This window comes from Candoia aspera, chromosome 2 (genome assembly GCF_035149785.1).
Source record: "Candoia aspera isolate rCanAsp1 chromosome 2, rCanAsp1.hap2, whole genome shotgun sequence".
Taxonomy (NCBI): domain Eukaryota; kingdom Metazoa; phylum Chordata; class Lepidosauria; order Squamata; family Boidae; genus Candoia; species Candoia aspera.
In genome coordinates, this window is record NC_086154.1 from 60,477,917 (window position 1) to 60,490,616 (window position 12,700).

A 12,700-nucleotide genomic window follows, 5' to 3' on the forward strand; every position below is an offset into this window, starting at 1 on the left:
CCTGGCTTTGGTCCCAGGCCTATGGTTAATGTGTTTCGGGGGGGGGGGGGGGGCTGTACTTTGTTTTAATGTTTTTTTTTTTAGTCTGGGCTGTCTAGTTTTGTTTTGTCTATGTTTTAAATAGTTTTAATTTAGTATTATATTTTGTAAGCTGCCCAGAGTCCACTGGAGTGGGTAGCTATAATAAATTTGGTAACAACAACGTGATGCACATTGAGGAAACAAACCCTAACTTCCCATATACAGTGATGGGTTCTGATCTGTGCAATAGGTATCTACATCTAGTCATGGTGATGCCAAAATGATGAAACATACACTGTAAAATCACAGTGCAACCACATCCTTTTGTATTTGCACTGTGGTATCGCATGGAAATGCATAAGGACCAGAATTTGGGTCATGATGCACATTTTGTTTCTTGCTTCCCTTGCCCCTGATCTGGATACCCATGGCCATGGATGCCCATATGGAAGCGGGGGGGGGGGGATGATGTCACATGCAGGATGACATCATCATGCAAAGGTTACAACTATCATGTTTGCATCAGACTACTGCAATGCACTGTACATGGGGCTGCCCGGGAAGACCACCCGGAAACTTCAACAGGTACAGAATACAATGGCACACACTGTTTTGGGCGACCTGTGGCTTGCCAGTGTCATACTGCTACTGCCCTTGCTCCCAGTTTTTTCCCAATTCAAGGTGCTTGAAAGCCCTGTATGGCCTGCGGCCATGTTATCTGAGGGTCAGCCTCTCTCTGAGGACATCTACCCATCCCACTAGATTTGATAGGGTGGGCTTGCTCCAAGTGCTATTAAATGTACTGTAGTTTATGTCCTCAATAATATGATACAGGGATGTACTTGTAAATATGGTTTGCAGCACAGAGACTAGTTGGGTGAAGGTAAGAATGTAATTGTGTCTGAACTGTGCCTGTTGTGTTTCCAGGTATTCCAGCAAATTCAGTGCTATGGTGAGAGAGGAGGCATGGTGAGAGTCCTTAATTGGATTGCAGTTGGGTTAAAATGTAATAAATAAATAAAGAAGCTCATGCTTAGATGGCTACAACATACTCTACATGGGACTGCCTCTGAACACATCTAGGAAGCTTCATTTGGCACAAAGTGCAGCAGCCTGTCTGCTAACTGGTAGTAGCAGATCCAGTGGTATAATACTAATGTTGCAGGTGCCAATTTACTTCTGTTATTCCAACTCAAAGTGCTGGTTAATACAGTTCAATGTATTTAATACATGCAAATACCATGTATTACTCTACATGGCTTGGCTTCTTGCTACTTGTGAAACTATCTTTTCCAACAATATTTGGCCTGTTCTGTATATTCTTGTAGGGAGGGCCTGCTGAGGGTTCCCCTGTTGAGGTGAAGTGGAATTGGGATAGGAAAGCACGCTTCCTCCATCATGCACCCATCCTTGCCTTTAGGAAATCACTTAAGACTTGGCTATTTTACAGAGCATTTAGATGCTAATGGTGTGCGGGCTGCCTGTATATAGGTATTAGATATTGAATGCTACTTGGTTTTATATATTGTTTTTGGTTATTTGTAAACCACCTTGAGTCTAGTAACTAGGTAGTATGGTTTGCTGGCTCTACTGCCCATAGGTGGCAACCCTTGGGGGCTGTTGGGGCCAGTCTGGTATCAACCTTGCAAAACTCTCTATGCATGCAAACACTAGATTACATTGAACCTTCAGTTCCGGAACACATGATTCTGTGGATCAGGTGTTTATGCCAAACCTATCTCCTGAGTGTGTTTTTCTCTTAGCTGTTTCTGTGGCTTCTCTTTTGATCTACTCAGATCCAGTTCAGTCCTTAGAGCTAAATCACAGTTATACTATAGTCATGTGAAGCTTCATTTATTAAGTGATTAGTCCAAGCCTACAGGTTCAATCTGGAGGAGGCTGTTGAATATGATGGTTAAAAAGTATCTGCAAATTCTGGTTGAGTTACTGAATTCTCTCTCTCTCTCTCTCTCTCTCTCTCTCTCAAATAGACACCATATTGAATACTCTGTTACTGTTTACCCAGCAAATCTTGCAATTTATTTTTTTCAAGAGATCATCCTTTTTAAAATGGGGAACTTCAAAGTCTTGGGATGCTATTGGTACTACGTACAAGTATCCTTCTGATTTTCATGGCATAATATTTAGGCCACAATCGTGAAGCTTGCACTTGTTACTTTCTCAGCACTCTTTTCCATTTTTTCTCTTGCATTTTGTTAACCTGAACCCAGAATGAGGGTGAGTTCTGAACCATACAAAAGGCTACTATTTTATCTTCAGATATAGCATAAATGAACTTTGGGTGTAGTAACAAATTCTCATGTTTCTAATTTTAAAAAGTGCCTTCTTTCTCCATATTCTTCCCTGTGAAACATTAATCTCTGGCATTCAACAATTCATAGCTACACAAGAAGACAGCCTTCCTGGGTCTGCTGAAAGACCTATCTAGTCTAATAAATGTTTCTATCACAGTAAACTAGAACTTTTGGGAAAGCCCAAAAGTAAACTATGAAGACAAGTGCCTCTCTCAATATCATTATCTAGCTGTTTTTACTTCCTCTAATCTTGGAGGTAATACATGCCCCACATAACTCTTTCCTGTTGAAAGGCATGAATATACCTAATTACGTAACTTAGTGACCATCATTATACCTTGTGGTAGTTGTTTCTATAAAGTTGCTATGCTTTATTGTTTGTTTGTTTATTGGACTTATATTACGACTCTAGGTGGCTCACAACAATCCATAAGAAACATAGTTAAAAACAAAAGTACATTTCCACCCAGGTGCCAGACCAATCATCCTTGCAGCTCAATCCCTATCCAAGCCCAGTGCTTGGGGGAAGAGCCAGGTCTTCACAGCCTTCTGGAAGGCTAAAAGGGTAGGGAACCCTTGCATTTCAGGTGGAAGGCTGAAACAGAGGCAATAAAGCAATTGGAATGCCCACACAAATAGAGGACCTAGGCAATAAAGCAACCCCAGTTTCACACATTGTGCTGTGTTACTGTTTGCTTAATCATGGTTTTCTGACTGAACCAGTGTTTCACATAACATGCTAAGTTGAAACCAAACAAGCCACATGATATCTTAAATGACTTGCCTAAACCCTGCCAATGTTTTCAGTCCTCCCGCATGCTATGTTAACCAAAAACTTCTTAAAGTACATGTGGAGAAGAGATGCACGATGAATTCCACTATTTTCTTACCCCATGCCAGAGCAACCCAGGTTTGAAAAAAAATATGCCAGAAATATTGGACACCCACACTTTGAACAGCTTTTACGCAGGTAATAGTGGTTTTTCCAGTAATTGCCCGGATTTGTTAGAAACGTCCAAAGTCTCTGAGTTATATAGCCACCTGTGTAAGGATTATAATAGTTTATTAAACCCTCTGATACACTAATCCATGTTTGCAGCTGGACAATGGATTGCGGCTATATGTAATGTGTCAAGGCTAATCTAGAAACAAGTAGGTGTAAACCCAGCATGTTCTCTGTCACATGTTCTAATTAATCTCTTCATCTCCCACTCTTCACACCAAATATATTTATGATGATTTTCACATCTTTTTTCCCTGCAGTCTGATTATTTTGAAACTGCCAATATAGGAGCAGGCAAAGTATTACAGAGTTAGTAGTATTTACAACAGCAAGTGTAAAAGGCTGTCTAATTAATTGAGCTGGAGGGATCCAACATGAGGAAAACTCAGATACACAAATGAAATATATATAGCAAGACTTTTAACAGCAGCCTTCCAAATCTGATCGTTTTGTTTGTTTTCAAAGAAAAAAAAAACTGATATAGGAGCTCCAAGCAAATACAGACAGTAATAGTAGGAATATTTTGATAGATGCACATAACTTCAGTATTACTCTTAGGCAGAACTATTGTTAAAAAATGGGCTTTTTTATTTTATTATGGTGGTATATAGATACAGTATAAAAATAAACAAACTTCTAGTGGTATACTTTGTACTTGTATTCTGTCGTTATCACTATTTTTATATTAATTGTTCCATGTCCTTTGACAGTAAATAGTAACTTGGTTCTAACTTTTTTGCATGAATTTGTAGAAGCTACCCACAGTGATCTAGTTTTTAGGTTTTTAGTTCTTTTGGTAAGGCGTCTTCTGGGCTGCAAAGCTCCAGACCAACACCAAAGGACCTAAAAGTCTTGCTTTTTCCTGCCACTTAGTGATCACGTGAGCCTCATGTGGCGCAGAGTGGCAGGCAGCAGTGTTGCACCCAAAACCCTCCCCATGACCTGAACTCGATCCCAGTGGAAGCTGGATTCTCGGGTAGCCAGCTCAGGTCGACTCAGCCTTCCATCCTTCTGAGATCGGTAAAACGAGTACCCAGCTGGCTGGGGAAGGTGATGACTGGGGAAGGCAATGGCAAACCACCCCGCTCTATAGTCTGCCAAGAAAACGTTGCGAAAGCAGCGTCCCCCCAAAGGGTCACGCATGACTCGGTGCTTGCACAGGGGACCTTTCACCTTCACAGTGATCTGTGAAGTTTTCTGCAGTTTAGATCTGCTTATGGTACCTTTGTGATACATGGTAGAATTGGACCATGGGATTGTTAGAACAACCTTCCTCTCCCTTCTATCACCAAGGTTGTATATTTATTTTATTTTATTTATCAAACTTTATCACCGCCTATCTCCCTCCCAATTTCAAATTTCCTATTTTCTCCCTCCCAATTTCAAATTTCCTATTTTCTCCCTCCCAATTTCAAATTTCATATTTTTAGGACAAGAAGCAGGCGTTAACAGTTACTTCCTATCTTAATTTACCTGAAAATACTTCACGCTATTTTCAGTAGCTCTTACCATAGAAAAGCACAGAAGTCTGTAACTAAGTCCCATTAATTTCAGTGAAACATACTGTAGAGTGGGACAGTCCAAAGTAACATACATAAATTAGGACTTAAAACTCAAACTCTTGCATGTTAGAAAAACATAACTACAGAATTTTGGGCAGTTTTATTTGTGTGTATATTAAGATGCTCAGTCTTACTACTAGCATGGCACAGAAACTTGGAGAACTGAGAGAAGAACAAGGCTTTTCTAAAAGCAACTAAGAAGTGGCCAAGAAAGCTAACATTAATTTGCACCTATGAAAATTTAGTTGTCTTTCTTTTTCTACAGAAGCTTCACCCTTTTTTAACCCAACAGACCTGAGTAAATGGGATAGTAGCTGTACGATTGTTTGGAAACAGGGCCGTTTCTATTAGGCATGTGAGATAATGTTAACTTTGCTGTAAAGGATGGTCCAATTGCCTCATATAAATCACCTCCTTGTGTAATGTGATGTACTGAGATAAACATCAGCATATGAAACTGGTGGCTTTGTGTTACATATACCCTGTCATGAGGCATGCCTTATTTATACATTTTACCTAGGAACTGGCTGCAATGTTGGGGAGAGGACGTTGAGGGAGGGGGAGAGAGAGAGAAAAGGAAAAAGGGAAAGTAAGCAAAGAAAAGCAGACAAAGAAGTAAAACAAAAGTGAAGGAGGATCAGAAGCAGTGGAGAAAAGGAACAATATGTGCAAAGAAGAATCCATTGCATAACGCTATTGTGTTAGCCTGGAATTGCTGTTTTGCCTGGCCAAAACAAATATTTAAGAGTTTGGCTAAAAGTGTCTGAAGATGCTGATGGGAAAAACAAGAGAGGAAGGTCTGCCTATATTTCAGTCCTTCAAAGTAAGAGCCATTACCCTAGCATTTTCCCAGCCTGATGTGGGAGGATTGCAACTTGCAGAGTGTCCAGCCAGCATGACCATACAGGTCTGGCATTTTGAGAACTGCAATCCCAACACATCTGGAAGGTGCTAAATAGCGGAAGGCTGTACTACATCAAGGAACTGGGAAAGTTCATGCATAATTATATTGAGTAGTCTTTCCCGACTTACATGCTGCCCCAATGCATAGATTTCAGTTCCTGGAATACTCCGGACAACATAGATATTGCTGAAAAATTCAGAGTTGAAGCCTGGATGTATTTGGAGGGCATCCAAGCTGTGGAAAGCTGAACCTGAGGAAAAATAAGCTTGAGATTACATCTGGAGGCCCTGCGGAAGATTTCCATGTGGCAGTTTTAGGAAATACAACTGTCCCCATAATATACCTCACACCATACTATTCTGTTTCCCAATCCTTACTAACCAATATCAAGCCAACCATCTTTTCTCCTACCAACCCTGAAACACATACTGTATGCCAAATCAGTGTTCCGCCTGACCAGTACAAGAACGAAAACAACATTATTCAGCCAGTGGTCCATTCTCAATTACTGCAGGTCCTGGAGCAACCAAAATATCCCCACTTTTCACTCTGCAAAATGTGAAGGTGAAAGGTCCCCTGTGCAAGCACCGAGTCATGTCTGACCCTTTTGGGGGAGGCTGCTTTTGCGACATTTTCTTGGCAGACTATAGAGTGGGGTGGTTTGCCATTGCCTGCCCCAGTTGTCACCTTCCCCAGCCAGCTGGGTACTCATTTTATCGACCTCAGAAGGATGGAAGATGCTTCCATGCAAAATAGAAAAATTAAAAATTGCTAGTGCTACTTCATTATCTACATAATGGAACATTTGGAAAATAATCTAGGTAATTACCAAAAGAGGGGTAGCTGCAAAGACACCAAATCATGATTCCCTTTTTTTTTTTTTAAAGCCTCTTAATGTTATGGTTAAAAGGTAGTATGCCACCAATTTTGCAGTCACTGGGTCAGACAGTCAAGCATGGTTTAGTCACATGGACTACTGCACATGACTACTGCAATACACTTTACATTGGGGGCACCCTTAAAACTACTTGGAAGCTGCAGCTGTTTCAGAATGTAGTGGCATGGGCAAATACGGGTACATTTTGTGGTGTCCATGTAACACCACTTTGCTCCATAAGCTGTACTTGTTACCAGTAGGCTTTAGGTGCAATTCAAGACACTGGTTATTATCTGTAGTACCCTTCATGGCTAGGACCTGGTTATTTAAAAGACCATTCCTCTGTGACTTCTGCCTGACCTGTACATTTGGGCTGAATTGGCATGCTCCAAGTCCCATTCATTAAGCAGGGTCATCTGAAGGGACCTAGGAAGCATGCCTTCTCTGATGCAGCACCTGCCTTCTGGAATGTTAATCCCCCCCTAAAATAATCTGGCCTCCACCCTGGCCATGCTCAAAAGAACTCTGAAAACCTGTCTCTTTCTCTGTGGTAGGCCCTGCATATCTGATTTGCTTCTAATGATTTTTCTTCTGGCATTTGGGTGATTTTTTAAAAAAAACAAATTATATCGTATGATTGTTTTTATTGTACACCATGCAGAGTCACTATATAGTTGGTGGCTGCATGAATTTCTTAAATAAATAAATATCCTCCCCTTTTGTAAGTCAAATTGGTCTGAGTGTAAAAGATTCTTAATATATTCCTATTCAGGTAGATAGGTACTTTTAGTGGAAGATTTCTAATTACAGTGTCTTAGGTTATATTCAGGGGATCTTGCTGTTTCTTTCTTTGCCACACCAAGAAAAAAGTAAACCTAAACAGATCAAAGAGATGCTTGCAAGCTTGGAGGAGGATATCTTTAAATAGCTGTTCAACTTAATACGTTTGTCACTCACTTTGTTAACTGACATAGGCAGGATTAATTTGCGGAGGGAATGCTAAAACAGTGCCATCCTCCTGCTCTTATAGCTGGGCTCCAGCAAGGCAAGTGAAAAGCATGCTTCTATTTCCAGAGGCAACACTTGATTCTTGCAATAAATAGGACAGCTCTTGAGATGGCACCATTAAAAGAAAAGCCCTTGGAGCAATAGATTTGTTTGGTAGGCTAGGGTGAGGTCATTTCTGCATTTTTACCTATGAAATAGGTATATGCCTTGTCTTCCTTACTGTGTGATTCATTGATGCTGAACTTCTCTGCCTTAGTGTTGGGAATGCTACTAGACCTGAAGATGTTACATTTGTTCATTGTTAAACGAGTGCTAAATGATGTCACTATCTATTAGCATTACCAGATCTTCATTGAAAAGAACAGATAGAGGGCAGTAAAGAATTAGAGTTTTCTGTATTTTTATGTGGCCATCTAATGGTTGTCTGGATTTCTGCAGAGCTGATCTGATAGCCCTATTACCTATGGCTTACAGGGGGGAAAAAAGTATCCTTCACATTCCTCCCCAACCTCCATTAGACCAGTTTAATCTTACAATCTTGGCTCGGATAGTTATCAAAGGAAATACTGGTACAAAATGTAGCAATTCTCAATTAGAATATTCATAAATTATGAAGCCGTTTCACTACTTGGGCCTTGGGGGAGAAAAATAATATGTAGCATCATATGTAGCCCGATGTGGTATGAATCAATTTGGAAGTAACCGACACAAAGTTCAATGTGACTTACTGTCAGATAAGCATGGAAAGGACTGTAGCCAAAGTTACAACCATACAGTGTCTGCTGGAGTTCTGTGGGATTACTCCTTATCAAGAGGGCAGCTGCATGAATGTTTATAGTTGCAGCTGTGTGCAACAAAGGGCAAGCCCTGCTGAAATCACTAAAATCAGTGGGATTTACTTCTATATAAATGGAGCTTGCCCCCTGTTGTAGGCTTTTGATCAACCATGTTAAAAATGTTTGAAATGCACTAATAGATGCTAGTGACTGGAAGCTAAGTAGGGTTGAGTTTGGATGATACTTGGATGGGAGACCACTACAGAAGCTATGGCCTGTAGATTAGACAGGAAGTGGAAAAGTTATCCTGGAAGAAGACAATGGCAAATCCCATCCATATTTGTGCCAAAACCCTTCTGCATGGGTGTGTCTATGATGTCACCAGCAGTCAAGCTCAATGGGAAGGAACATTTATCTTTTACCTTAGTTTATAAATCTGCATTCCAAAACAAAACCTTTCCTGCCTATTATAATTCTCATAATAATAGTCTGGATTTTTTAATGACATTTTTAATGTTGTACAATTAAAAAATCAGACTTACGTTTCCCAAAAATAGATTCTAGGTGAAATGAAACATATTCCTCACAGTTAAAATGCCTAAACATTATTTGGAGATCTATGCCATCCAAGGCAATAGAAGCAGGTAAACTACTGTATTTACCTGGAAATATAAATGTATTTCTTAAATGGGAGCATCATCTTAGTTTCATGCAGAGAATGGAAGGGAGGCATGAGTGCACATATAAGTAATTTGTGAATTGGCATTTAAGAAATGCTGAATTTCTAATTCCAGTCCACAAGTAGAACCAAAGATTGTTTGTTTACACTAAAAGAGAAAGCTGAACTCTGAAGACAATTAAAGTGAGGAAAATAATTAAGACAATGACAATAAGGGAACTGATCAAAAGGTGTAAAATGTAAAACATGAGACAAGAGCACTAAAAACACATTAAAAAAGATTAATAGGTGGAATATGTATATAATTATTGTATATACCTACTAAAATTTGTGGTAGATAGTCATCTTAAATTCAGATGTAACTTCCTTTTGGTTAAAAAGATGAAGTCTCTCTCCTTTTGTCAAATTCAGCTCCTGGTAGTTATTTTGAAAACAATGTGGAAGTAGTTTGCCACTGTAGTCTCCACGGATATTTAAAAAAAAAAAATCTTATATCCCTGGAATTTTCTGATGGTCCATCATCCCAATATTAATCATGTCTGATCCTGTCTAGCTTTTCAAGATCAGCCAAATAAATAGAGTCTGTTTGGACTCAGGCAGCTTAAAAACCTACTACATACATACATTTATATATTTTTCTTAATTGTCACCGAGATCAAGAATGTTATTCAGCTGTAGCAGAGGGAAATAGCCAGGCACTGGCTTTGCTGACAGAACAGCTGCATCAAACTTTTTCTAATTTTTATCTCACTGGTCGAGATCCAGTAATTCACATCAAGAATTCATACAAGTTGCTTCCTTTTCCCCCCTCTCACTTCACGACTCCTTTTTTTGTCCAGTGTCATGTCTTTTAGATCTGCAGGCAGGGTACACATATGCTATTCTAAGAATCAATCTTTGAACCCCAGAAAATTAAAACTGCAGTAACTAATCCATTTGCTTACTGTTTGCTCTATTTAGCACCATATTTGAGATTAGTGATGTTATTGCCAGAATAGTTCTCATTTCTGGGCTCCATGGAATACTGAGCTTCCTATGTTGGGTGTAACATTCAATTTCAAATAATTTTGGAAGCTTAAATCCCCAGATGCCACTAATGTCGTCAATGTATGGTCTGCACATGAGAAACCTTAAGGTGTGTGTAATCTCCAGGTAATAATAGCGCTCCAAGGGGTTCCTGACAGGTGAGGACGCTGCGGAGCCCTTCAAGTAGAAATTTCTCTCTGAAAAGCTATATAAAGCATCGCTTCCCCAGAATAGCTTGCAGCTGAGGGATCGATTTGATCTGCAGGTGGTAGCTCAATGAGGCCCAGAAAAGATGATCAGGAGTAGTCTTGGGGTCGTGTGCCATAGAATTTAAAAAGAGACCACTACAGATACAGTTTCAAGCAGGCTGCATCAGACGATAAACCCAGAGAGAAACGGTCCGACGTGGGGTACGCATATGTGAGCGGTCGTCCGCCAAGGGTCTAAGGAGCGAAACTTAGAACGACCACTCACATGGCCCGCACCAGCGGCCTTAGAAATAGGCCCGACGATGCCACGTGCTAGGGTGGGAAAAAAAATAGCGCAGGCCAGCTCCTGAAAGAAAGTAAGGTTGACTGCGCCACTCGTCGGAGAGCGCGCGTAACACGGACTGCCTGGGCCTGACGAAAGGTCCAGAGAGCGAGAGCGCTCGTTTATCAGCCAATTACCTAGAGAGCATGCGCCGTGATGGTTACCGAGGATGGAGAGCGTTCCGATCCGAGAGAGGGGGAGGGAAGTGAGGGGAGGAGGCTGGGCAGGTTGGTCGCTCTGTGAGGGAAAGTAGCAGTTTGCATTCGCTCAGTGGTTGCCTCAGCGGAGCTGAGCTCGCCGTGCAAACCCGTCCCTGCTAACTGCCTCGCTGGTGGCTTTTCGTTGCGGGAGAAAGCAAAGGGGGTTGCTGAGCTGCCGCTCGCTTTTCTGGAATAACCGGGAGGGGGGGAGGACCCAGGGCGCCTGCCTACTGTCTCCGCGAAGACCCGAGCAGATTGCCAGCGCGTCTCGGCAGCCAAGCGCCGCCGCCGCCGCCGCCGGGCGGGAGAGAGGGGAGAGAATTGGTGCCGCCGCTGAATTTTTAATGGAAAAATGGCGATCTCGGCTCAGACCTGCGGCACATCTTGCCTCGTCCGGGCTGCGTACGGCCAAATCCTTCTGTGCCTCGTCCTCTGGGCTCCCGCCGCGAACGGCTACAGCTTTCCCCAGCAGTACACGTAAGTGAGAGCTCCTCTCCCACCTGGGCGGCCAGGGCAGCCGGCCGCCTCGGGGAAGTGCTGCCTCGGGCTCCCCGCCGGGTGCTGGTGGCGCAGGTCGGTCCGGATCGCCTGTGCTGGCGCGCGCCTTTGCGCCTGTCCCGCCCCAAAGGACCACCGACGCTGTCGTTTCGTATGGCCTTAATCGATATATGAGTTTAAAAGTGCGCCTGGTTTGCAGGTTTTTCAGATGAGTCTTTGGGGAGGGTTCGAGAGGGGCGGGCGAAGGTCCTGTCTTCCGACTCCCCTTTCCCCGGTAGGTACGATCAAATGCAGAATCGGATCCTTATCAACTCAGCTTCTCGCGGAAAGTGAGGATGGCAGAGCAAGATGTCCTCACCTGATTTTAAAAGCAAAGGTGCACGTAGGAATCGCTTTCTGTAACTGTTGTGGCCGAACAGTTTCAGTAAACTAGTGCAGCAAACAAAAGAAAGACCGTAGTTTCACTGTCAATTCATTGACGAACTCTTAAGACAAGCAAAAGTTTGAAAATATTGCAATGGAGTAGTAACGAAGGTGTTTATGTTCCATCCTGTTCAACTAGACTTGTGTTAGAAATAACCAAGACTTCATCGTAAATATTGGCAGCAGCAAGTTTCTATTTTTAAGCTCCCCTTTCCCCTGTCACTTTCTGCATTCTTCCTCCCTTCCCTCTTTACAGTGTATAAAAAGACTTAACATAATGTTTTTAGAAATAGAAAAGAAGGTTGTTGAAGTTCTTGATTTTTAAAACTAGTGTGAGTATCAGTTGTAGAAGAAGTAGAATTGGCTTTTATGGCTTACAAATGTACCCACGCTATGTCCACAATCCAGGAATTCCTGATAAGAGTTCAAAGCAATTGATTACTGGTGGCAATGCAGCTATTTAAAGCTTTAATCCTCCTCCTCCTCCACAGAAGGTTGGATACTATCCTATGGCACTGGGAGGAAGAAGCCTCATGTGAAATGCCTTTTGCTAGTGGATAGTTTGCCGTTATGAACACTCTCATTCAAAGCATATATCAGCATTAACTGTTCTGATATATTTTTATAATTGCACACAGTACATTCAGGACACAAACCTGTCCTGTTTCTGGGGTTTGTTATGAAGGTTGTCCGTGTGCTCACTTGTCATCTTCTTCTTTAAGTGAAGATAGGTTTGATGACCCAAATCAATAACAGCAAGGTTGATCTTATATAGCCACTGGCATTTGTAGTTTGTTTTAGTTAAAGCCCCACTGAAGTCTTCATAATATGACAAATATTTTAATAGTGTAACTGGTCCAATGATTTTAAATGCTAT

General features: G+C 41.7%; 1 protein-coding gene across 1 annotated transcript in view; it reads left to right on the forward strand.

Annotated features, from left to right (window-relative positions):
* The first annotated feature begins 11,069 nt into the window (after positions 1 to 11,069).
* Positions 11,070 to 12,700, forward strand: part of CACNA2D2 (calcium voltage-gated channel auxiliary subunit alpha2delta 2) — a 675,105-nt gene continuing 673,474 nt past the window's right edge. The window contains exon 1 of the mRNA XM_063291953.1: positions 11,070 to 11,379. Coding sequence (XP_063148023.1) covers positions 11,255 to 11,379 — 125 coding nt within the window. The 5' untranslated portion in view covers positions 11,070 to 11,254. The remainder of the gene's footprint in view (positions 11,380 to 12,700) is intronic.